Consider the following 27,158-nt stretch of genomic DNA (forward strand, 5'->3'; position numbering starts at 1 on the left):
AGCACTCTCCCTAAGAGATCCCCAAGCTCCGGCCAGAGAGCGCACGCCCGGGGTGACAGCCGGGCGCACACGTGGGCACAGCCTGGAAACCGCGGGAACCCTAACCCATGGGGACGAGAGGGAACGTTCTGCAGGAAGACCTCGGGCGGGGATACTTGCTCCCAGTCCGCACCCCTCCCGGAGCCCTAGAGGGGGCGGGCGGGGACAAACCCTGGCGGGGCCGCGCGCTTCCATAGCCACTGCCAAGGTCCTCGCAGTGGCGCGGGGTGGCCGGAGGAGGGGCCGAGGGCGGGGCGGCCGTAGCCTCCACCACTCCCGGGCCCCCCCAGTGGCGGAGCGCCGCCTCCCCGGCCGTCCTCCCCCACCGCACGCACTCCGCCCGCCCCGGAGCCTCGCCCTCCGCCACGATGAGCAAATGAGCGCGAGCAAGGGCATGAAATTTCAATTCCACTCTGGGGAGAAAGTGCTGTGCTTCGAGCCTGACCCCACCAAGGCGCGAGTGCTGTACGATGCCAAGGTGCCGCCGCGGGGGGGACAGGGAGGAGACGCGGGACTGGGTTCCAGGGATGGGAGGCAAAGGGGCCAGCGGAGGACAAGTGGCCTGGAGCCCTGGACAGCCACCAGGGCGAGCCTTGGCCTGCGTGGAGCGGCCCGGGTCGGCAGGGGACGCTGGCGTCACGCGTGGGGCGCGCGACTGCTCTAACTAGAAAGGACCCGTGTTGCTTCCGCTTCCGGCCCTGTCGCGTCGCTCAGGCGCGGTTGCTAGGCCAGGATGGCAGTTTGAGCGCTGGGCGCCAATCCGGGCAGCTGGTGTGAGAGGACTGTCGCCTGAGGCCTCTGAATTTGCGATAAGTCTCTCCTTGTCCTATGTGGTTCCACGCTACATGGGCTTCCTAGAGGACACCCTGACCAAATTTCCCACCCACATCCTCAACCTGATCCTAAGTTTCGAGCTGTCAATTTGCGACGTAATAGTCCCCGGACCCTCGTCGAATTTAGGATTATAATAATCCCGGGGCGGGGGGGAGGGAAGGGCTCAAGGTTGCTCAGTCGCGTACCAACGGAATGGTGGGAGGTCAATAGAGTTAGGAAGGAATCGCGTCTTGTGGGTATCCAGCTCGGTCAGCACAGGCTGAGCTATATATACTGTTGTTAAGCTTTTTAAGGGGCAGGGTGGCACCTAAGTGCTCCAGAGCCCAAGAAGGTAGGAACCGGCACGCTGGGGGGTCGGAGCGAGTGTCAGAAGCAGCCACCATGGAAGTCCTTGGTGGCAGAGACAATCCTGAGCAGCACCAAAACTTTTAGCAAGGTTTATGGTGGTGTCCGGTGGACACACAAGGTCTGTGCCCAAAGGCTCTGTAACCTTCGGTTCCTCCTGCAACCCTTAACTCTGTTTACCTCCTATTGCATCCCTCTAGCTTGCTGCATCGCTGGGAGACCGACGGCCATACCGTTTCATTTGTACCAGATATCCCCTCAGGGAATGCATGGCTCTTAAGGGGAGGGGAAGGGTTGTGGAAGTCTCTGGCTAGCTAGGCAGGACACTGGACAAGGCAAGGCCCAGGTGACTACAACTCCCAGAGGTCTCAGGGCTGTTCTGTCTAGTCTGGGCCCTCGCTAATGACAAATCCACCGACCAATGACTTCAGAAGCTTCACCCGGTCTCAAACTCAAGAGACCAATCATGGGTTGGTTGGACGGATGTTTCCTATTTTGAGGCAACCACTCGGGCAAAAGAGGAAAAAAAATGTTGAAGAATGTTACAACCCTGCTCTGGATCTAAAAGGGGGAATGAATACTTTTTTTTTTTCTTTAAAAAAAGACTTTGATCTAGCTCTTTTTTTTTTTACCCAACTTATAATAATTTTCGGTTTGCTGTGCCATGCGTGAGTAGTATTTCCTGGTTTCAGATCATCGATGTTATTATCGGGAAAGACGAAAAGGGCAGAAAGATTCCAGAATATCTGATACATTTTAATGGTTGGAACAGCAGGTCAGTGAACTTGTTACAGTTAGACTTAATCGCCTTCGTAGCAAGATAATTTTGTAACTTTAAGTTTTAGAAACACCCGTAGAAAAGTTTAATTTCCTGCTTCTGCTTTGTTTGGAAAGCTTGACTGTTCTGAGGCATGATTACTTTAAAGTCTGTCATGTTTGGATGATCTATGAGTAATCACTGGAAATCATGGTTGCTGTAACTGAGTTCCCTTTGAGCTTTATTGGTATCCTCTTGGTGGTTTTGAAGTTTTTTTTTTTTTTTTTTTTATAGCTTTCTAAAATGTCAGCGAGTCTGGGGCACTTCTTCGTGATGCCTTTTTAGCATAAGCTTCATTTGTTTCAAGATACTGACTTTTACATCCTCTTTCTCTTTTTTCAACCAGTTGGGATAGATGGGCGGCTGAAGATCATGTGCTACATGATACAGATGAAAACCGAAGATTACAGCGCAAATTGGCCAAAAAGGCAATAGCTCGCCTGTAAGAATACAAATACTTTGATGGGAGTGTTATTCAGTGGGGCTATTTTTTTTTTTACACTGGTTTGGATTTTTTATGATATTAAAGTAATAACATGACAGATTTCAGTAATCTTACATTGCATATTTAAAGTAAATGAAGCATTTCTATAGTATTCTAAAGAATCACAGATATTTTCAGAATAACTTGTCCATTTGGTAGTGGGGATTACTGTTCTATTTTTAATGTTTAATCTTCTACATATTTAAGAATTATTATGACCTCTGTGGCTCCCAAGTCCCAGTATGAAGTTTTATTTTGATTTGTTTGTCATTTTCAGGAGAGGCACAGGAAAAAAGAAGAGGCGCTGTAGGTTGCCTGGTGTTGACTCTCTCTTAAAAAGTGTGCCAGTCAAAGAAAAAACTAAAAATGACGAAAATTGTGAGTGTTTTGACATTACTTTCCTCAACTAAAACCATGTTCATGTAGTCCTTTTATACCTTTGGATTGAAAGAGTCATTGAAATTATAGATGGGGAAACAGTGCAAACTCATACCGTATAGATGTTCTCATTTATGATTTTTGTTGACTTTATGGTGGTATGAAATTTTCTTGTTCCACTTTCAGTGTACTATGCAATAAAATGCATTAGATGTTAGTATTCCCATAAGGTAAGCTTTGTTTCCATGAGTTTGCCCAATTGTCAGCTAATTAAGTGCTCTAGGTACATTTAAAGTAGTCAGCTATGATATTCAATAAGCTAGGTGATTTTCATCAGTCTAGGTATAACTCCATCATAAGTGAAGGAGCATCTTTGTAATATGCACTGTTTGTTTTAGACAATGAAAACTGTAGTCACTGTGATCAGTCAGTATGTGGAGATAAGACTCTACCAGAGTCTTCCCAGTAATCACCTTCATCTCAGCCAGCAAGCCTGGCCGCACAGATCCTTTCTCACAGTCCATTTTCTTCTTGGTACCTCCAGGGACTTGCCACCACTTATAACTCCAACAGTGAACCATAGGATCCTAGTTGGTAAAACACTTTCAGATCATTAGCTCGTGTGATTTTTGTATCCATTGATACTGGAGTTATATTTATCAAATAAGTTTCTGTTCCAAAAGGTACAGTGTTTGTGTTTCGGATTTAAAATGTATGCAGAACTACAGACCATTCTTCATAGTCAAGTGCATGAGCTACCTAAACACTTGTACCTGTAAAGATTGTCAGAGGGTATAATATGAGTTTGCCTGATTTTTTTTTTTTGTTTTATATAGCAATAAGTAGCACCTGTCATGAAAGCTGTGGAGAAAAGAATGGAGGAATAAAAGAACACCGACAACGCCGTATTAAAGTAAAGACTAAAGGGGTAACAAAAACCATTTTTATTGTATGTATATGTGTGTGTGTATACATATACTTACACACACACACACACACACACACACACACACACACACATGGTGCTAGTGGCAAAATTTTGAGGTTAGGAATTCTTTTCAAAAGATATACTGTTCAGACCAATGTTATAAATTTTCTTGTGACATTTCAAGAAAAGACATCTGTTGATGGTCATTGTATGAATATAATTGACTCCTTATACCCACAGAGTGTTTCCACAAGTTATACATCTTTTTTTAAAAGTTAAGATTGTTAACTATAATTCATAATGGCTAATTTTTAATGGTGCTTAACTGAGATCGGCTTCTGTATGTCTCCAAATCGAACACTAACCCCAATGGTAATCATAAATGAGGAAGAAACAAAGATGAATTTTCAATGTAGTTAATGCTGTGAGAAACACTTAGATATGTGGCAGAGTGTCTTTGTCTTTGTCTTTTAATAGTGGCCATGTGGCATGATGCGACTGTTGCGAATAAACTAGATTGGTTGCATAGCAGACTCGTATTTGGTAGCTTCTCTTACTGTTCTCAATAATTAAAAATGGAATTGTGATATTGCAGAAAAAAAAGGTATTGTCTCTGCGCTCAAGAAAGGATATGGATGAGAGAACAATCACTATAGATATCCCTGAAGTTCTCAAGAAGCAGCTTGAGGATGACTGTTACTATATCAACAGGAGGAAGCGGGTACGCAGAAGGAATGGATTGGTCGGGATGCCTCTTTTTGGCTGCATTTTGTGGTCAATGTGTCACAAGCGAGGCAGCATGGGGGTCAGGGGGATGGTAGTTTCCTAGCAATAACTTAAGACTTATATACCATATGCTATCCATTTGAGCTCTTCAGGGAGTTTTCCAGAATCCTGATACCTGGGTTTCAACTATGGTTAGGATTTAAGCCAGGCTTGATGGCTCATGTGATCACTTTAACCCTAGCACTCAGGAGGCAGAGGCTCTGTGAGTTCAATGCCAGCCTGCTCCACATAGAGAGAGTTCTGGAACAGTTGGTCTCAGAGAGTTGAAAGGCTAGCTAGATTAGGATTTAATTATTGGGTTAGGCACCTCTCTTGCATATACTTTGCGAGGCTTTCCTGTTTGTTTTTCATAGAACATTATGACTGAGAATACTTGCTTCTTTGTATTCCAAAACAGTAAAATTATAGTAGTGTGAGCGTATGATCCAGGGAAGGAAAGCTTACCAACGATCTTCAAGACAGACTTATTCAAGAAGTTCTTGAGCAGCACTGACAGTTAAACCAATAAAACCACAGCTATCCCTGCTTGGAATATACGTCTAATTATAATGGGATAAGAATGTCAGATGTTCTTATTTTTCTTAACAGTTAGTGAAACTTCCATGCCAGACCAACATCATAACAATTTTGGAATCCTATGTGAAACATTTTGCTATTAATGCAGCCTTTTCAGCCAATGAGAGGCCTCGTCACCATCATGCCATGATGCATGCGCACATGAATGTTCACTATGTCCCAGCAGAGAAGAAGTGAGTAGCTGGAGTGTTTCGTCTTTGAATTTTGTCTTTGGGTTTTGGTTTTTGTTCTTCTTTTCTTCTTCTTCTTTTTTTGTTCTCTTTTTTTTCCTTTTCCATCTTTATTAAATTGGTTATTTCTTATTTACATTTCAATTGTTATTCCTTTCCGGTTTTCAAGCAAACATCCCCCTAACCCCTCCCCTTCCCTTCTCTATCGGTGTTCCCTCCCATCCTCCCCCCATTGCCCTCCCCCCATCTAATTCACTGGGGTTCAGTCTTAGCAGGACCAAGGGCTTCCCCTTCCACTGGTGCTCTTACCTGGCTATTCATTGCTACCTATGAGGTTGGAGCCCAGGGTCAGTCCATGTATAGTCTTTGGGTAGTAGCTTAGTCCCTGGAAGCTCTGGTTGGTTGGCATTGTTGTTCATATGGTGTCTCGAGCCCCTTCAAGCTCTTTTGGTTTTTGTTCTTATTATTGTTAGCTTTTCTGGGGCTACTGGGGATTGAATTCAGCCCTCATGCTTACTCAGCAAGTACTCTTCCATTTGGCTGTACCCTCAGAGTTTTCCTTCTATGTTCCAACTTAGAACAAGGGATCCTGTTCAGTTCTGTTGAACTCATCTCTTATTTCATAGATGATTTGTGGATTATTTGTTCAGTTACCAGTCTCATATGAAATTATTGTGCCTTTGCTGAAGTGTTTGATAATTCCATATGAGATCTAGCTTGATTGTAACAATCTTGTTACCAAGACCAACATTTTCAGGGATACCGTGTTGGAGAAGAACTATCTACTTGAGGAATCAGAATGGGCCATGAGAACTGGATCAAAGGTTGCTTATGACCGGTCCTTTAAAAATATAATTAATTAACGAATGCAAGTGAGTGCATGTGTGGCATGGCACATATCTGAAGGTTAAAGGACAACCTCTAGTATAAGTTCTCACCTTCCACGTTGTTTGAAACAGTCCCTCTGGTGTTGTTCACTGCTAGATCCACAGTCTTGGCTATTCTTTGAATTTCCAGAGATTTGCCCATCTTGGTATCTTGTATCCCCACAGGAATTCTGGGATTAAAGATTTGTGCATTACTACACCTAACTTTCTTTTAAAAAGTTTTATTTATTTATTTCATGTATGTGGTACACTGTCTCTCCCTTCAGACACACCAGAAGAGGGCATCAGATCCCATCACAGATGGTTGTGAGCCATCATGTGGTTGTTGGGAATTGAAGTAAGGACCTCTGGAAGAGCAGTCAGGGCTGAGCCATCTCTCTAGCCCTACATCTAGCTTTTAAGTGGATTTTGGGGATAAAAATTCAGATTGCCAGACTTGTATAACAAACACTTTTACTCATTGATCCACTTTCTCTCTACCCCCAAACAATTCTTTATTCTAGTCAGAATCCTGCTATCCCCTCATGACTTGACAGGACCAGTGTCAGGGAGGTAGAGTATTATAGTTGAAACAGAAGCCAGGAGCCCTGGCTGCTGAGGTGTCTTAGGTTGTATTGAACCTGTTCCTTTGTATGATATGGATACATTTAAGGTATTAGCATACTGTCTGCTGTTTATATTATGGTCTATATTCCCCTATTTCTTTATTATTCTCATTGATATATTATGTTTATTCTTTTTATATGTAAGTTGTTATCTAATGTTTTAAAAGTCTGCCCTCAGCTGAATAGCACCCACCTTTAATCCCAGCACTCAAGGAAGCAGAGGCAGATGAATCTCTGTGAGTTTGGCTTAACCCTAGTCTGCATAGAGAGGTCTATACCAGCCAGAGCTATATAGTAAGACCCTGTCTCTAGAATAAAATAATAAAATAAGAATAAAGATAAGTCCGCTCTCTTTAAAATATATACCTTTCTCATGAAGTTTGAAAATTTTTATGACTTTACTTGGTCTCTAGTCTCTAATCATTTCTTTCTCAATCTTCCTAGTGTTGACCTTTGTAAGGAGATGGTGGATGGATTACGAATAACTTTTGATTATACTCTCCCATTGGTTTTGCTTTATCCATATGAACAAACTCAATATAAAAGGGTGACATCGTCAAAATTCTTTCTTCCTATTAAGGAAAGTACCACGACAACTAATAGGTAAGTTAACACTGACCCGACTCGCTTCTTTGTGGAAGTATTTGATCTGCTGACATGGTGGCCTGAATGTCTAAAGGAAAGGAAACATTGTAGGTTGTCCTTACTGGTGCCTCCCTCAACACCCCCACTTGTCCTGCCCTCATTGGCTAGATCATCATTCACATTCTCATGGTTGTGAAAGATTTTCCCCCAAGTAAGCATTCCAGTGTAGCCAGGCATGATGACACGTGCCATTCTAGCATCCAAGAGGCTGAGGAAGGAGGACTGCTGTGAATTTGAGGACAGGTGGTCTCCTGAGAGAGTTCTAGTCTAGCCATGACTACTTAGCAAGAGAAGGGTAGGTGGGCAGAAGATTCCTAAGTAAGTACAATGTTATCAGTGGATTCCCAGCAGCTGTCCCACCTTTCAGAAGACAGTAAAGAGTTACCAGGCAACATGGGCCAGAAGGGTAGAAAGTGGAAGTACAGCTGCCATCCATTGCTTGATGTTATGTGATCTGGGTCAGCTTCCTCTGAGCCTCTCCCTCCCTGCTGGGGTAGCAATTCATGATGTCATAAACAAGGGGTCAGTAACCTTTGGCTCTCAGTGTAGGTTAGTCCCCTACTTAGCTTTTATTACTGCATTGCTTCCTCCTGTGCCTATGCATGCTTTGTTCTCTGTTCTGGCAGGGGCTGCAAGGATGGATCCATGCTCACCTAAAGTCTTTTCCCTTAATTTTACTAAGGCATTCGGCCATGTCCTCTCTCTTCTGTTCCGGAATGGTGTGCATCAAGTCTCCCTTGGTGAGGGAATGAGTGTAACTGGGCTAGTTAAAGGAACATGCGCTACTTACAGGTAGCCACACTGCTGAAGAAGAGCTGGCAGGCATTAACGATTTAAGTGTACTCATAAGGGGGTGTGGCTCTCATGTGTCTTAGGAGCCCTGCCACTTTTCACAGGCAATGTTAGTGGTTATGAGGATCTTATGTGGGTCATCACAGCTGCTCCCAATCCAAGATGTCAATGGTCATATCATGGCCAGAGGACCAAGTTTTCCAGCATTACTAGCAGCATCCCTCAATGTTAAACCAGCATCTGCTCGTATCTACTGCTCTTTCACTAGACTCTACCTCCTTTGTCACAGATAACTTTCTGTGCCCTGCATTAACTGCCTTCCTTCTTTCCTCTCCTTTTCATGGTTCTCTGCCTCTTTACCATCTCTTTGACAGCTTCTCTCTCTCCTCCCTTCTCCATGTCACTTTCGCCCCAGGTAAGAGGTCAGCAAGACTCACTGGGCACTTGTGTCAAAGTCCCCATGAATGGCTTGCTTTATACTTGCTGATTCCCAGAGTCTGACATAGACTTAGACATACTTGTGCCATTCTCAAATCCTGGCAGGTTTTACATTTTGAAGACATCGTGTGGTTGTCTTTTTCCCTAGACCAGAGAGTTTCTCTGTCCTGGGGGCCTGTCCGGTGTGGCATTGAACACTTAGCAGTGTGTCTGGTCTCTATCCACTAGGGAACAGGCTATCTGCCTTCAGTTGTAACAGGCCATCACCAGGCTGGCACTATAGACAGCAGACATTAGCAACTGCTTTCTGGGATCGGGCCAAATTCTGCCTTTCCTCTTAGAGACCTTGTTCTGAAACATATAGAAGAGGATCTTTCAGTCTCTGTCTGACAGTAGCATGCTTTGCAAAGATATGGTAACCTCATATATTTAGCGACTGCTTAAGAAAATGCGTGTTTGCATATATTTGGAGATACCCGTGAGTCACCTCCTCCCTTCCAAGTTGATTGGTGGACCTGACTTTAGGAGGCTTTGCAGAAGCCCTCAGATCTTTAGAGGCTGCCAGGGACACTTTCTTTCCTGCCTAGGAGCCAGGAGGAGCTGTCTCCTAGCCCACCTTTGTTGAATCCATCCACACCACAGTCTACAGAGAGTCAGCCACCTACTGGTGAACCAGCCACCCCCAAGAGGCGCAAAGCAGAGCCAGAGGCACTGCAGTCTCTCAGGAGGTCCACGAGGCACAGCACCAACTGTGACAGGCTGTCTGAAAGCAGCTCGTCACCTCAGCCGAAGCGCAGGCAACAGGACACATCCGCCAGCATGCCGAAGCTGTTTCTGCACTTGGAAAAGAGTGAGTTTGTCCTAAGAGCCCCAGGCCAGGGAAAGGTGCTTTTTTCGTTTGTTGTTAGCCTCTCAAGTGTGTATAAAGTGTGTGATTCTCCAGATCTCACGAAGGTTGCTATAAAGCTACTTCCTTTGAAAAGGAAAACATCCACAGAAAGCTAGTGGCTTGGGTGGTTCAGTGAGAACTAGGGAGGCCAGACTGGGCTCTGTGTTTAAGGTTGATTTGTTATCCTTCCTCTTTGCTACTTTTGTGAGCTGGTGTAGTTATTGGAATCCCATGTTTTCTATACTCATTCAAGATGAATTGTGCTAATAGATTGCTACATTTCCATTCCTGTTTTCAAAACTTACCTCGAAGAATTCCGTTTAAATAAAATGTTCAAATGAGATTGCTGGTTTCGACGGAGTATGCTAGAACATTCCCTATTTGAAGTGATTTTTAGTATAGTTAGAACTGTACAGCTGTCTCCACAATCAGTTCATATAGTCTCATCACAGAATGAAAGAAAGCTTTCCTACCGTCATCTGCCCTTCCCCACCTCCCTTGGAAACTACCAGTCTACTTGGCACTTTAGATTAGTCAGTTTGAGATATTTTATAGTAATGGAATAATGTTTCATGTATATACACAATGGATGAGGTGATAGAATGAGGTTTAATTAAGACATAAAACACTTGTTAAAAACAAATTTGAAAGATGAAATATTTCCCTGACTCCCACTCCAGCCCCTGGTACGTTTTTCTTGGCATTATTTATTTAGGTAAAAATCCCATGTAAAGCTGGTGAATTTTATATTTTTATTTTATTTGTCTAGATGCTTTGTTTTCATCTACATCTGTGCACCATGGTGCCTAGTGCCCCCAGAAGCCAAAAGAAGGTGCCAGATTCCGTGGAACTGTAATTGCAGAGTTGTGGTCTGTTGTGTAGGTGCTGGAAGAGGACCCAGTGCTTTTAACCTCTGAGCTGTCTACCCAGTCCAAGTTAACCATTTTAAAGTGACTAATTTAGTAACCCTACTTTTTTAACAGTAATCCACACACCATACAGTTTTCCCATTTAAAGTATCCAGTCCAGTGGCTTCTAATGTATTAACAGATATTGAAACCATCTGTTTTACAACATGGTTTCAAAACTTGGTGAACCCCCTCTCTACAAGAAGCCCATCCCCATTAGCAGCCACTCCCACCCCAATCCTTTTAGAGCCCATGAATCTCCTTTCTCTCTCTGGTTTGCCTAGTCTGCATATTATGTAGGAATGGAATCACATTATGTAGCTTCAGCTTAGCATAACCTTCCCAAGGTTGACTCATGTAACATATATATCAGTACCTGGCTAGAAATAACAGTCCAACATTCCACGTGAGACCTTTTGTTAATGGTTTTTAGCTTTTGGGAATTGATTTCTATTTGTGGTCTGGTGTTTATCGGGGTCCTGAGAGTGTCTCAGGTTCAGTCTATCTGTAACTTTATGGGTGAATGATTGCAGCTCTCTCTGTGACAGAGACACCTGTGCATAGCAGATCATCTTCCCCCATTCCTCTGACTCCAAGTAAGGATGGGAGTGCTGTATTCGCTGGCTTTGAAGGGAGAAGAACCAATGAAATCAATGAGGTAGGGTGCTGGATGTTGGACTTCCAGGGTTCTTTTACCCCTTGTGGTTGCTTAAAATCCTAAGTTCTCGAAGTATTGTGCTGCTTTACAAGAAATAGCCCCAAATGATAGAGAGGTTTCTGCTTAACAGTGTGTTCCTATTTTCAAATCTGAGAAAACTGCTGGGACTCTTGTTTTACAATTATAATGATCTTTTACCCTAAAGATCATTCAGTTATTGAAATACATGTATTTGCACTTTGTATAACATAGCAAAACTTTTATTCTTCAGAGCCCAAGAGTCTATGTTTTAGGTTTTGTGGGCCACGTGATGCCAATTAAGATGAATCAACTGCCAAATAGCTGCAAACAATATATAAATGAGATAGATGTGCAACATGTTCCAATAACTATTATTGTGGACACTGAAGTATGAACAATATATGATATGCATGAGCTAAAAATATTCTTTTAGCTTTAAGTCATTTATAGGTGGCCTGAACAAGCAGGTTGTTCTCTAGCGATGGGATCCTAAGAGAGAGGACCAAGAGATCAGAAGATAAAGAGGATATAATATAAAGAAAAGAAAGTTTAGGATCAGTTGGTCTTTCGTGGACTATTTGGTATGCTAAGTAAGTTTATTAAGAAGTAAAACAGGACAGAGTTAGTGGAAACTGTCATTCAGTGTTCTAAGTTAGAGGGAAGCTTATCAAACTGTGCTGCACAAAGGGAACATTGGGTGTCTCAGGAACGTTACAGACCGAACACAGCAGCCTTGAGACCGATTGTCACAATCCCCACGTGGAAAACGATGGGTTCTTAAGATATGAAGCTACTCCTTGGTTTAGAGCAGGAACTATGTTTCTTCTCCATACACCAGGGCCTCAGGACAAAGCTCCCAGTTAAGCAGTCCAGCCCTCAACAAAAGTCAGAAGGATAGTTTTAGGGCAATGTAGAAATGAGCATCAAACAATTGAATAAGATTGTTGCTGACCTGTTTTTGACATCTGCTTCTCTTCCAGGAAGAGAAGCCCTCATAGCCATCCCCTCGAAAGCCTGGTAAATGCCAGAATTAGGCTAGACTTTAAGCCCATTAACTTGAATGCCTTGCCACTATATGCTTTGTATTTATAGGAAATGGTATTATTTCTTTAAAAAGAAAAACGAGGGGGGGGGTGAACAGTCAGGCAAAGACTACTTTCACTCAGGTCTGTGCTGCCATCTAGTGGTTAAGGGTAGAGCAGGATGCTTTGTGGTAAACAACGGAGTTCAGCAGGCTCTTGGGATTCAGGAATCTATAGTGACTTTAAGGACCTTTAAGAAAGGGCAGTAAGGGGGATGGATGGGGGGAATACCCGTATGGGGGAGGAGGGTATGGGAGCTTATGGACAGGAAACCAGGAAAGGGAATAACATTAACATTAGAAATGTAAGTAAAGAAATATATCTTATTAAAAAAAAAAAGAAAAAAAAACTGGAAGAAATATATGGTTAAACAAAACTGGAAGAAGTGTAAAGTTAAATAAAGGGAAAAAGAAAGAGAAGTAAAATGTAAAAAAAAAAGAACCTCTTCCGTGGTGGGTTTTAACCAGGGCTATTTATCCAAAGCACTCATGTCCCTTTCTCCCCGTACCAATTGCTCATTGTATTTGGGAAGGGTCTGGATGATCACAGAGCTGCTTAAGATGGACTTTGTTTCTCCTGAGAATCTCCGTACCAATTACAAATGCCCACCTCTTCCCTCTGAGCAGCACTGGATGCGGAAGCAATGCTAAGCCTCCCATGTGGGCACCAGATTAGATGCCAGGTTGGTGTAAAGACGTTAGAACTGGCTGCCAAGGATGACGTGGGGAATGTTCGTGAAAGCTGCAGAAACTTAAAGATGCTGGGGCCTTCCTCCTCGCATCGCAGAGCACTTGTCAGTGTCTACTTTCTTTTATTCAGGTTGACTTTGCCAGCCTCTGTGATGTTTTGCGGATGGACACCCTTCTGCTTTTTCTCATAGAGGATTTCCTGCAACATTATTTCTTCTGTGATAGATCTAAGACATAACAAAAGTGGAGTAGGCTCTGGTTTGCTAAACTAAGGTATTGCTAGAGAAACTCCCCAGAGCGTTCTGAAAGATAGCTCTCACTTTTTTGAAAATTCCATGTCCATCTGCCATTCTGAAAATCAGAGTAAAAGCAGAGAAACCAATTCTGAGACGATTCAGATTAGTTTCCACGAAGACTTAAAGAGCCAGGAATCAGGGACCTTTGATAGTCTTGCTGATATTCCTGTTTGAGGGAAGAGGGCTAAGTGGCTATGGTAGTGTGACTGTGAAAGCTTTTAACACTTCAGTCTCTAGCTGGTGGTGCTGTTGGGGAAGACTGTGGAACGTTTAGGAAGTGGAGCTTGCTGGAGGAAGTGGGTCACTGGGACTGAGTCTTTAGTTTTTAATGACCAGCCCGACTTCCTGCCCACTCTCAGCTTCCTGACTTGATGTCACGTGAGCAGCCAGTCCCCTGATCCTGCCAACATGCCTTCCCCACCAGGATGGAATGCATCCCCAGAAGATAAGCAGTGTCGAAAGGTTTTAAATCGAATATCTTATTAGTCTAATTTCAAGTCGTTCTGACTCTCATGTTTATTTTTATAGGCTTGTGCTCACTGTGTAGCAATATTATTTCTTCCTTCCCATAGGATTTAGAACTCTATCTAGGAGTGCCTCCATTTGGAATAAAGGAAGCATTTAAGTGATGTTTTTTTTGTAGGTACTGTCTTGGAAACTTGTGCCTGACAATTATCCACCAGGAGACCAGCCACCTCCCCCTTCATACATTTATGGTGCACAGCATTTGCTCCGATTATTTGGTAAGAATCCCTATTCTTTATGTTTTTCCAGTTTTCATTTTCTTATTAGCATCTATTAATTACATATTATGGTGGCTTTCACTGTGTCTTAGGGTTTTACTGCTGCGAACAGATATCATGACCAAGGCAGCTCTCATAAGGACTTTTCATTGGGGCTGTCTTACAGGTTCAGAGGTTCAGTCTATTATCATCAAGGTGGGAGCATGGCAGTATCTAGGCAGGCATGGTGCAGGAGGAACTGAGAGTTCCACCTTTACATCTGAAGGCTGCTAGCAGAATACTGGCTTCCAGGCTGCTAGGATGAGGGTCTTAAAGCCTACACCTACAGTGACACACCTACACCAACAGGGCCACACCTTCTAATAGTGCCACTCCCTAGGCAGAGCATAAACAAATCACACACTGATATTTCCATGTGTTTATAGAATGCATGGTGATCTTAGAATAGTCACACCCCATTACCTCTTGTCCCAACTACTCTTCCTTCTATATCCATTGGTTTGTGTGTGTGTGTGTGTGTGTGTGTGTGTGTGTGTGTGTGTGTGTGTGTGTGTGTGTGTGTGTGTGTGTTGTGTTTCCTCTTCAAGAAAAAGCATTGGGTATACTTTCGTTTCATAGACTTCCCACTCTACCTTTGTTCAGTAACTGATTGTTTGATAGCATAGATGCTGATTTTAGTCCCCAAAGTAGAACGAGTAACCCAGATAATCCCACAATGAGTCCTGCCCATTATGGCATTCTGCTGATTGCAAATGCTTTTGTTTTTAATCCAGTGAAACTTCCAGAAATCCTTGGGAAGATGTCCTTCTCTGAGAAGAATCTGAAGGCTTTACTGAAGCACTTTGATCTCTTTCTGAGGTATGTTTATTACCTTGTCACACCTACCTCTAGCAGCAAACATGTGACTTTCTGAGGCTTAAGGTTAGCACACATGGAAGGTAGCTCTGTGGTATTATCCATATAGGGGTACATGGTGTGTTCTGACAGAATAGGGTAAGATATGAGGAGATTCTTTTGGTTTGCTCATTGGTTTTATGTCTGTTTTATCCTTCATTTCTCCAGTTTCTGGGTCAAGGATACTGAGGTGAGGTATGGTTTTTTGTCACTAGGAGATTAGAGCTGGATAACCTTGTAAGCAGAAAATGAATTTTCTGACATAGAAATACTTAAGATTGACACTTGTTTTATATGTTTTATTCAGGAGTACTGTAAATATTGGCCTGTTTTGTTGTATGTGCATAAATTAGCTTAATTATTTGCCTAGAATGATAGTAAACAAGTCTGAGTATATGCTGGCATTTAGGAATTCAGAGAAAGGTGTTGAATTCTTCCCTTGAAGAATTTTCTTATCATTTTCTTATCTAATAGAGTATTTGGCTTGTGGATCTGATGCCCACCTTCCTGCCCTTGGCCACTTAGTCCCTCTTTGCCATCCAGATGTCTGTTAATTACAGCTTTGCCTTGTCCTTCAAGGCTGGTCTTCACCTTGCCCCACTCAGCTCAGCCTAGCTACTTGACCTGAAAGGGAACCGTTTTCTTTCTGTTGGACCCCATTCTGACTGACCTAGGAGTTGCAAGACTAGAGTACTCTATCCAGAGAAATCAGTCTTAAAGTTTGAAAAGGTCTTTTTTTCTATCAGAATTTTGAATAAGATATCCTTGAACATAATTACACTTTCCAGCATTTTATTGAAAATTGGTTTTAAAAATATTCTTTTCCCTCCCAGATGCCCCTTCAGACAAACTCACAATTCTGTTTAACATAAAATGTGTGTACTAAAAGCAAACAGTGAACAGACTGGAGGTTAGTATAAAGAAGCCTAGAGATTTTGAAGTGTTCCTCATCTAAAATAAAGGTTAGGACTTTAGGAAATAACATAGAAGGTTTTATAAATAAACCTCAGAGTAAATAAAATGTTCTTTAAAAAAAACTAGACAATGGCAACAATTAGAATCAAGGAACTCAACACTGACCTTCAAACAGAAAAAAAAGTACGTAGCTGCCTAGTGATTTTTGACATGGTTCCTTATTTTTAGAGAGGTGTGACAGTTATAGAAATTTGGACAAGTTGGAGGTAGCTGGCTGATTTATAGCAGATTTCACAGCATGCTTCCCCAAGTCCAAATTCACTTGGAATTGTTTTGCTTTTTATCTTGTGGATCTGTTTGCTTCGTTTTGTTGTTTTGGCTTTTTTGTGATGGAGTATCACAACATAGTTCCAGATAGCCAATAAACAGTGCTCCTCTCACCTCAGCTTCCCAAATGTTTGAATCACAGGCGTGACTGACCATGCCTGACTCTGGCCTGAAGTCCCTTCATCAGTGTATTGCAGGTTCTTGAGCGACTCGCCACATTGTAACGGCCATCTTCAGACATACCAGTCTTTTGACTGGTGATACTGTCATCCAGACTTGTAACTAACCTTTTGGTATGGCAAATAAGTATGCAAAATACTGGTATTGGTTATTTTGTTCGGTTTTTGGTGTAACTTAGTCTGTATTCTTAAGTGACATTTCATGTGATTGCCGTGTATTGTTTTTATAGTTGGGAAAACATGAAAGGACTTATTGAAGTTATTTTTCACAAATGCATGTATGTAATCGCTTCTGTAACATTGATGATGACGAGGATCAGACAAATAGTGAATGACAGAAAGCACTTAAATGAGTGTTGTGGAAATAATCAATAGAATCCTGTTTTCTTCCCAGTACAAAAAAGGTTGAAATGTTTTCACATTTCCTTGGCTGAAAGCTAATATTTAGCTTAAGGGCGTTCAGTTCTTGCTATGATGCTCATTGGTGTCTTTTTTATTATTCTTTCTCTAGGTTTTTAGCAGAATACCATGATGACTTTTTCCCGGAGTCGGCTTATGTTGCTGCCTGTGAGGCACACTACAGCACCAAGAACCCCAGGGCAATTTATTAAACTTTTGATCGTTTTGAGAAAACAGCTGCACTATGTGGCTTTCTATTTTAGGTTCCAGGTGAAGTGTTAATGAGATGCTAGCCCTACCCTGGGGGTACTCTGACAGAAACAGGCTCTGTTTTTTGAGTTCTTCACATACTATTATTTCTGTTAAGAATTACTTTCTGAGCTCAGCATGGTGGTCCATGCCTATGGGGAGGGGGTCGGTTTAATTAATTAATTAATGGTTTTTAAAAACTGTAATGATGACTTCCTGGGTGCCTGAACGTATTCCAAAGTAACACTGCTACACAAGCTCTGTGTGCCGGCAGGATAAAAACAGCCATAGCTGTCTTCATAGGGATACATTCACGACTGTATACTTAGGTTAAACACGGTTCCAGTAGACAGCACCGTTGGTTGTTAGCAAGAGCCACATGGTTTGATTATTTGTTAATGGTAAACAAAGATGGTTTTGAAAACTGTTTTCTGTTCAACAGATCTTCGTCGGTGCTTGGAAGCCGCAAAGCACTCTCAAAGTATTTCTGAGGGAATTGATACTGATGGCAAACGAGAACATGCAGCTATGCATTGCTTGTAGCAGTTCCCTTTCTCAGAAACATTATTTTTGTTGCTCTAAATAAAGCATTGCCTGTCTTGTTTGAGATTTTACAGCCATACTCTGCTATGTAATGTTATAGTTCCTTTTTCTATGAAATGTTATTTTGGGTGATCTAAATAAAGCTTTGCCAGTTTTGTTTGAAAGAAGCATGAGGAGTTTTGCTCTGGCCTTGCCTGTTCTCTTTATTGCAGGGCAACAGTCGGGTAACGTCTTCACTCCTAACTTTTGTTTCCATTTGTTTGCCCTTTGTACGCTTTTGTCCTTCCCTTTTTGGTTTGGCCTCTCTTTGCGTCATGACTGTTGGTGGTTAGGAGAAGTCACTGTCATTCTGTGGCAACTTGTGGCTGATCTGTGGGTCCTGATGGGCCCAACACAGATCTATCCTTCTCCAAGTTGACGAGCTGATGTGCTGTGCAGTCATCTTTTTACTCCTCCCCTCTCTCTCTCTCCCTCTCTCCCTCTCTCCCTCTCTCCCCCTCTCCCTCTCCCTCCCTCTCTCCCTCTCCCTCTCCCCATCCCCACTCTCCTCTATGGTCTAGAGAGTTCTAAAGGGCTAGAAAGGATATTGATGCCATGAAATCATTAAACAAAGCACTTTTATGGCTTAGCTCAGTTAGTTAGACTTTAACTTCTAAAGGCTGCTGGTCACGAACAACAGGAGCCTCAAGGACTTTTGACTAGAAATGGTTCCATTAAAGTGCCTTGTGCATCACTGACTACTAAGATTCACTACCTCCAGATGGCCTGAGTAAGATAGCCTTCCTCTCTACATTTATTTAGTTGCTAACACAGATTCGGGTTTGTAGGGACTGATTGAAACAGCCTTCCACTTCTTGGCAGATGTGATTATTAATTTTAATTGTCAGTGTAGTGGATTTGCAATCACTGTGGAAACACACTTCTGGGTGTGTCTACGATAGTGTTTCAGAGAAGTTTGAACTGAAGAGGAAAGACCCGTCTTGACTATAGCCAGCACCATTCCATGGACTGGGGTCCCAGACCCAGTGAAAAGAAGCAAGTAAGTGGTACCCCAGCATTCACCTCTTTCTGCTTCCTGCCAACATTACCAATATCTTCATGTTCCTGCTGCCATGTGTCTCTGCCATGATGGACTAGACTGTCAAACCCTTTCCTCAGGTATTTTGTCACAGCAACCACAAAAATGGTTCATAACAGAACACTTATATTGAGAAGTGGGGCTGTTGTGGCTAAGCCTGACCATGTAGGCCATATGCATTTGGAACTGACTTAAAGCTGAGCATTTGGAAGTTTGAGCTAGAGAAGCCTTAGAGTGATATAAATAGAGTTTAATGGGCTATTCCAGTGGCATTTTGGAAAACTAGAATGCCAAGACAAATGTGGACAGTGGAACTGGCTCACAGAGTTTTGGAGCGAAAACGAGACTATTGAAAATTGAGCTACAGGCCGTCTGTGTGGTAACCTGGCAAAGAATCTGGTAGCAGTCCATGTCATCAGTGCCATGTCTTAGGAATGGGAGTGAGGCTCGATTCTAAAGCAGTGGACTCATTTGCTTGGTGGAAGCCATTCGAAGAAAGCTTAGCATTCAGGCTGTGGAATATTTACTGACTACTGCTGTCATCCAGGTCTCCAGTGAGAAAAAGCCCAAATGAGGCAAAAGGAGACAGATGTATCAGCTTGGCAGGGAAAGGAATGACTCTAAAGGTGCAGGCAGGGCAGATCCAGAGAAAGCAACAGTACTTGTTAATAGACATTAGCAACATTAAGGGGAAACCTTGTGCTCTCTATTAGACATTAAGGAAGGTTCCCTAAAGATGTGGTCTCACCCAATAAGCAGCCCATTTTGTGAAAATATGAATTCATTTGAAAGAAGAAAAAGTAAACTGCCGATGGTGTTTTCTGCTTCTTGAAAGCAGTTATGTAGGAAAGCCTGTCCTCATGGTTGGCACGCAGGCCAATATACCTGTAGTCTAAGGGAGCCAGGGCACAGCAGGACTTTGTACTGTCACCCCCATGGTACTGGCATACAGGTGTGAAAGATGCCAGAGTGGAGGAATCAGGAAGATTTGCACTGGAGTTCCAGAAAGCACCGAGACCAGGAAATGTGTAGCTTGCTTGGAGTCTCTGTAAGCTAGCCCTGAGAGGCTATTGTGCGAAGATATAAAAGGGAAGTCTAAGTTCCAGTTCCCCAAAATGTAAAAGTGAAGTCGAAGTTCCTCAGGATGTTGGAGGTGCCAGAACTGTGGGTCATCATCGCCTGAGGAAAGCCCCAAGCATGGAGTTGTGTCAGCCTGTTGGCTATGCCTACTCCAAATGGCAGCACTGGAGAGCTGGGACTATCCAAGCCCATGGAAACCTGTATGATTCCATCATGAGCTCCAGATGCTAGACACAGATCAGCAGGATTTGATGTTTGCCCTGCTGGATAGTTGGTCTTTCTTGTTGTAATTCCCACTCTTCCTGTTGGGAATGGGAATGTTTCTTCCTTGCCATTGTTTACTGAAACTTTGTAAGTTGTTTTTGATTTTATAGGTGTTCACAAATAAGAGATTGCCTTGAGTCTCAGATAAGATTTTAGATTGTTTAACACTGCTGGGACTGCTAAAGACTATGGAGAGTTTTAGAGAAGAGCTAAATGTATTTTGAATTATGAGATGAAAATGAGGATTTGGGGGCCAGAGTAGGAATGCTGTGATATAGTGCTATATTTTGGGGTGCCAGGTTGGCCAGGGGTAGACTAGTGATTTTTGACCTTGATTACCAGCTTGGGTGGAATCAGAATCACCCTCGAAACATGCCTTTGGATATGTCTTTATGAAGTTTAACTGAAGAGGGAAGACCCACCCTAAATGTGGATGGCACTATTTTATTACTTGTGGTCTTAGACTGAATGAAAAGGACAAATTGAGTGGAAAATCAAAATTTATCTCTCTTTGCTTCCTAACTGTGAGTCTCGCTGCCATGATGTCCCACACCATAATAGACTATATCTCTTCGAACTGTAAGCCAAAATAAATGCTTCTTCCTTAACCTGCTTTTGTCAGGTATTTTGTTGTAGTAATTGGTGGGGTTGGAAAGATGGAAGCTGGGGAAGTAATACAATAGGAGTCCTCTCAATTTGACTTACATGGTGCTGAACTATTTGCCACTGGTAGATCTCGGAGGGGGAAATCATTTGCATACCCACTGATGACTGACCAAGTCTCCATTGGGTAGTCCCAATTAAATGGTAACAAAATGGCCCTTATTAAACTAAGTAAGTCACAAAGCAAACCCAAAGGTCATGAATCTGGGGAAAGGAATTAGTGTGTGTGTGTGTGTGTGTGTGTGTGTGTGTGTGTGTGTGTGTGTGTGTGTGTGTGTGTGATGGGGATAGAATGGGAATAAGAAGTTGTGTGGTACATGGGCACTGGAAAAAATTTCCTGAACAAAACACCAATGGCTTATGCTCTAAGATCAAGAATCGACAAATGGGATTTCATAAAACTGCAAAGCTTCTGTAAGGCAAAGGACACTGTTGTTAGGACAAAACGGCAACCAACAGATTGGGAAAAGATCTTTACCAATCCTACAACAGATAAAGGGCTTATATCCAAAATATACAAAGAACTCAAGAAGTTAGACTGCAGGGAGACAAATAACCCTATTAAAAATGGGGTTCAGCAATGGGGGGAGGGTGGGGAGGGGAACACCCATAAAGAAGGGGAGGGGGGAGGGATTAGGGGATGTTTGCCCGGAAACCGAAAAGGGAATAACATTCAAATGTAAATAAGAACTTCTCAAGTTAATAAAAAAAAAAAAAAACTTAAGGCAACTAAGGATGGTGACATCTGGGAAAAAAATGGGGTTCAGAGCTAAACAAAGAATTCACAGCTGAGGAATGCCGAATGGCTGAGAAACACCTAAAGAAATGTTCAACATCTTTAGTCATAAGGGAAATGCAAATCAAAACAACCCTGAGATTTCACCTCTCACCAGTGAGAATGGCTAAGATCAAAAACTCAGGTGACAGCAAATGCTGGTGAGGATGTGGAGAAAGAGGAACACTCCTCCATTGTTGGTGGGATTGCAGACTGGTACAACCATTCTGGAAATCAGTCTGGAGGTTCCTCAGAAAATTGGACATTGAACTGCCTGAGGATCCAGCTATACCTCTCTTGGGCATATACCCAAAAGATGCCCCAACATATAAAAAAGACACATGCTCCACTATGTTCATAGCAGCCTTATTTATAATAGCCAGAAGCTGGAAAGAACCCAGATGCCCTTCAATAGAGGAATGGATACAGAAGATATATGTGGTACATATACACAATGGAATATTACTCAGCTATCAAAAACAATGACTTTATGAAATTCATAGGCAAATGGTTGGAACTGGAAAATATCATCCTGAGTGAGGTAAACCAATCACAGAAAAACACAGATGGTATGTACTCATTGATAAGTGGCTATTAGCCCAAATGCTTGAATTACCCTAGATGCCTAGAACAAATGAAACTCAAGACGGATGATCAAAATGTGAATGCTTCACTCCTTCTTTAAAAGGGGAACAAGAATACCCTTGGCAGGGAATAGAGCGGCAAAGATTAAAACAGAGACAGAAGGAACACCCATTCAGAGCCTGCCCTACATGTGGCCCATACATATACAGCCACCCAATTAGACAAGATGGATGAAGCAAAGAAGTGCAGGCCGACAGGAGCCGGATGTAGATTTCTCCTGAGAGACACAGCCAGAATACAGCAAATACAGAGGCAAATGCCAGCAGCAAACCACTGAACTGAGAATAGGACCTCCGTTGAAGGAATCAGAGAAAGAACTGGAAGAGCTTGAAGGGGCTCGAGATCCCATATGAACAACAATGCCAAGCAACCAGAGCTTCCAGGGACTAAACCACTACCTAAAGACTATACATGGACTGACCCTGGACTCTGACCTCATAGGTAGCAATGAATATCTTAGTAAGATCACCAGTGGAAGGGGAAGCCCTTGGTCCTGCTAAGACTGAACCCCCAGTGGACGTGATTGTTGGGGGGAGGGCGGTAATGGGGGGAGGGTGGGGAGGGGAACACCCATAAAGAAGGGGAGGGGTTAGGGGGATGTTGGCCCGGAAACCGGGAAAGGGAATAACACTTGAAATATAAATAAGAAATACTCAAGTTAATAAAAAAAAATTAAAAAAAGTTGTGTGGTAAAGAGTAATTAAAATACATCACACTCATGCAATTGTTAGACTACAAAATTAGTTTTTAAAAGGGTATAGTCTTGTACCCAGGAGGTGAATCAGAAGTTCAAGATTATCTTCAGCTACAAAGCACAGCCTGAGCTACATGAAATTCTATCTCAAGGGAGTAAAATGCAAAGTGAAGGCAGGGGAGAAACTGGTTGTACAAGTTAGTAGATTATGTAACTTTAAAAGTAAGAAGAGGGCTAGGGGGATAACTCAGTGCTCGAATGCTTGCTGTCTTAGGGTTTTACTGCTGTGAACAGACACCATGACCAAGGCAACTCTTATGAAGACGACATTTAACTGGGGCTGGCTTACATGTTCAGAGGTTCAGTCCGTTATCATCAAGGCAGAAACATGGTAGCATCAAGGCAGACATGGTGCTGGGGGAGCTGAGAGCTCTACATATTGCTAGCAGAATACTGGCTTCCAAACAGCAAGAATGAGAGTCTTATAGCCCATAACCACAGTGATACACCTACTGCAACAAATCCACACCTACTCCAACAGAGCCACACCTCCCTAATAGTGCCATTCCCTAGGCCATACATGTACAAACCATGACACTTGCCTACTATGTATATATGTGTAGCCCATCAGTGAATTACCTGTCTATGGGGTCTGGAATATGATGCCTGGCTAGCCCACTCCCTCTGAGCATCAATGGAATCGGTGTTCCAGGTAATTTTATCTAGGTGGCACCTGTGTCCAACATGCCTCATAAAGAAAACCCACTTATTACAATTTTAATCACAGAGAAAATGAAAAGAAGAAAGGGAGGGGAGATATGGGGAGGAGTGGATGGGAAGATGGCTCCATCAATAAAGTTTATGCTGCATAAACCTGATGAAGTCACTTCAGATCCGCTAAACACTCCTATAAATGCTGAGTGGAGTTTAGTGACAGGTGTTTGTAACCAGAAGGCAAGTGGATCCTGGAGCTCTCTGACCAGCCAGTTTGGCCAATTGGTAAGCAATTGGTTCAGTGGCTCAAAACATAAGATGGAGAGCAATGCAGAAAGAAATCTGACTTCCACACACACATACACAACTGTGCACACACAAGAAAGGAAAGGATAAGAAGAGGGCAGGGGGTGGGGGTGGCAGAAAAAGTAGTCCATCCCAGTAACCTTTTCTTAGACAACACTGCTCACACTTCATTGTTGTGTTAGAATGTGAGTTCAAACTCAGTTGGTAAGGGGTGAGACCCTAGAGGCTGTACTTCTAAGGAGTGCCAGGGCTGCTGACACTGCTGGTTCCCAGTCCACACCTTGAATAGGGCAGTTATCAAATGCTGGGCGTGGGGGGTAGGCGGGAATAGAATGTTAGCTATCAGAGACAAGACTGGGAATGAAATGAACATGAAGGTGGCCTCAAGCACAAACTTTCTGTGTATGCTATTTTTTCCCCTCTCAGGACAACTGTATAAGGAAGATATATTTTGCACAATCAAGGAAATGATTAGTTAGAAGCCATAGTAGAAATCAAACCAAGATCTGTCTTGATGCTAAAACTATGTTCCCTTAATGATTTCCAAGTTGAGCGAACACAATAATGAAGTGCTATTGGTCAGAGGGTGGTGGAGAGGCTGATTCAGAGCCAATTTCTGCAGTCTTTTCACTTTCTCCATCTTCTCCATCCTTCCCACGAGTCCTCCGGGGTTCTTACTGTTTGAAATTGCCATCTGTTTGGCCATTTGCTTCATTTTGCTCTTAAAAAATAGCCTCCCCCCCTTTTTTCAAGTTTAAGGCTTTATTGTTTGCACAGTGAAAAAGCAGAGTATCCCTTTTCCAATTCTAAAATTGGACGGCTGACTGCAAAAGAAATTCGTTTATCTGTTATTTAACCACTCTTGAGAGGAGTTATTTTTAATGTTACATTTCTTTGTGTATGTGCATGCATGTGTGTATGTTTGTGTATGGGGTGGATGTCACAGGACAACTCCGGGAGTCTGTTCTCTTTCTACTGTGAACATTCCAGGCACTGTATTTAAATCATCAGGGCTGATAGCAATTGCCTTTTACCCCCACCCCACAACACACACACACACACACACACACACACACACACACACACACACACACACAAGCGATCTCACCAACCTAGGCATTCAAGTTTTATTAATGTTCGCTTTCCTAGAAAGTACCAGAATATCTCTGTTTTCGCGTCCAAATCTTTTGTTAGATGGGCTTTAGTAAGAAACTATGACATAAGTGCTAAATGAACAGCGTTGTTATAGGTATATTTAAATCTGTTAGGAAGTAGATGCCTCAGTCCACCAGATGGAACTCAAGTCACTGCTAAGAAATACTTTAAAACAGCTGATATCTCACTACTTCTGGATTTGTTTATTGTTGCTGTTGTTGTTTGTTTGTTTGAGTCAGGGTCTCGTAAAGCTCAGGCTGGCCTCAAACTTTCTATGTAGCCATGGATGACTTTGGACTTCTGATTCTTTTTCATCCAGGTCTTGGACAATAGGCATTTACACACCACACCTGGTTTATGTGGTGTTGAGGGTCAAACCCAGAACAGTGTGCTTGCTAAACAAATACCCTATCAACTAACAACCCCATGGTTCCTGATCTCTGCCCCTCAATAATCAACATGATCTTACTACTTTTAGATTTTTTTCCTTCCAATGTCACCATATTGTCCCTGTCTTCCAGCCCCAGAGCAGTATTTTTGTTGGTCCGCATTACCCTTCAACAACCTCAAAGAGAGCCTAATCAGGTCTGTTTTCCGTGTCTGTTAGTTGCAGTATGGAGGGTTGATTTCTTTATTAATTGGTGAGATGGAGCTGTGGCTTGAGCTCTGTGATAAGACAAGTTTGAGAACCTGAGCTCAATGTTCAGCACCAAAAATAATAACAATGATGTCAGCAACTTTGGACTTAAACTTTTTTCTCAAGCTGTGGGTCAAGAGGAAGGAGCTATCTCAGCACTTTTAGGCTTGACCACAGCCCTCAAGAGCTATTCTGGGCCATTGGTCAACTTCCAAATCATTAACTCCAAAATCTGCCAATCAAAGCAGACTTCCAGGGTACAGCAAGGCTAGGAGTGTTTTATTCCATGCTACAAAGCCAACAATGATAGCAGGCTGCCTGAGAGACAAGTTCTGTCATCCTCCACAAAAACTCTCCCGAGCTGAGCTTCTATATCACTTCTAGGTTTGATGTGGGATTTTCTTTAAGCCATTCTCTACTTTCTTTCCAGCAAGCAGGAGACAAATCTGCCTACAACACAGCATGAAAATGGGGGTGGGGGGATGGTATTCACTGTGTGAGTCAGGAAAAGAAAAACAAAACTACAATGCTGTATCTTCCATACGATGTCAGTATGTACAGTTCCCAGCTTACCATAGTTTAGCCTAGAACTTCTCAGCTTTCTCATCCTGGAAAAGTCTTTTGTATTTAGCTGAAACTGTATTTCAATGTTTGATCTTTTCCTGGACTAGCAATATATGTAGCATGACTCTCTCCTTGGGGAACTCTGAGAAGGACTTTTGGGAGAGCTGTGGTGTGGGATGTGACCCTCAGCAGGACCAATGTTCTAGTGTTGGTCTATGCTTTGCTCCTTGAGAACAAGGCTCTTATTTACTGCTCCATATGCCAGGTTATTTGGCCCTCTAGATTCCAGTAAGTCCTCTCTCTCTCTGTTTCTCATCTCCCAGTGCTAGGATTATAGACATGGGCTACCAAGTCTGCTTTATATGGCTTCTGGGCATCTGAATTCAGTCCTTCACACTCCTGAGGCATCTCCCCAGCCTTGGGACTTCCTAATGTTTCTTATTTTCAAAAATTAGATTGCTTTATTTTGCTTGATCTGTATGTTGTTTGCCTGCCTGTATATATGTATACTATATTAATGCCTGGTGCCTGGGGAAGTCAGAAGAAGGTATCAGATCCGCTGGAACAGGAGTTACAAGATGGTTGCCATTTGGGTGCTGGGAATCAAAGCTCCTCTGCAGGAACAAGAAGAATTCTTAACTGCTGAGTTCTCCCTCCAACTCCATGGATGCTTCCTTTTTAAAAGTCGTTTGCAAAGGATAGACCTTGGAGAAGGGTAGGGAGCTATGGCTCAGTGAGGTAGAAGATGTCTGAGGAGGAGAGGAAGAGCAATGGGGACTGCTGCAGGAAAAGAAAAGGCTGGAAAGAAGGCTGAGCGTGAGTGCTGGATCAGCTGCCTCAGGAGACACACCTTCACTTCTGCCTCTGTCTACCCTAGCGCAGCACTCCTGACTGATCTGTGCCAAACTACAGTTCCAGTAGTCACGAGGTGGAAATTGGTATTCAGGTGGAGGAGGAAAGAACTCTCCCTGTTGATATTCCTGTGTCCTTCATGAATAACTGGTGACATCCACTTTTTTCACTCATCCAAAATCAAACAAAAAAGCCACACATTACATTGTGTAATT

At 42.8% G+C, this 27,158-nt stretch overlaps 1 protein-coding gene across 1 annotated transcript; it reads left to right on the forward strand.

Moving 5' to 3' along the window:
* Positions 1–361: 361 nt before the first annotated feature.
* Positions 362–17,684, forward strand: Msl3 (MSL complex subunit 3). Its single transcript, XM_032889561.1, has 13 exons — positions 362–517; positions 1,911–1,993; positions 2,382–2,477; positions 2,797–2,897; positions 3,734–3,825; positions 4,421–4,546; positions 5,200–5,360; positions 7,294–7,452; positions 9,312–9,574; positions 11,070–11,179; positions 13,911–14,010; positions 14,784–14,868; positions 16,837–17,684. Exons 1-13 carry the CDS (start codon positions 416–418, stop codon positions 16,934–16,936), a joined length of 1,578 nt encoding a protein of 525 aa, XP_032745452.1. The 5' UTR covers positions 362–415; the 3' UTR covers positions 16,937–17,684.
* The last annotated feature ends 9,474 nt before the right edge of the window (positions 17,685–27,158 follow it).

The sequence above is a fragment of the Rattus rattus genome, chromosome X, assembly GCF_011064425.1.
Source record: "Rattus rattus isolate New Zealand chromosome X, Rrattus_CSIRO_v1, whole genome shotgun sequence".
In the NCBI taxonomy this organism is placed as follows: Eukaryota; Metazoa; Chordata; class Mammalia; order Rodentia; family Muridae; genus Rattus; species Rattus rattus.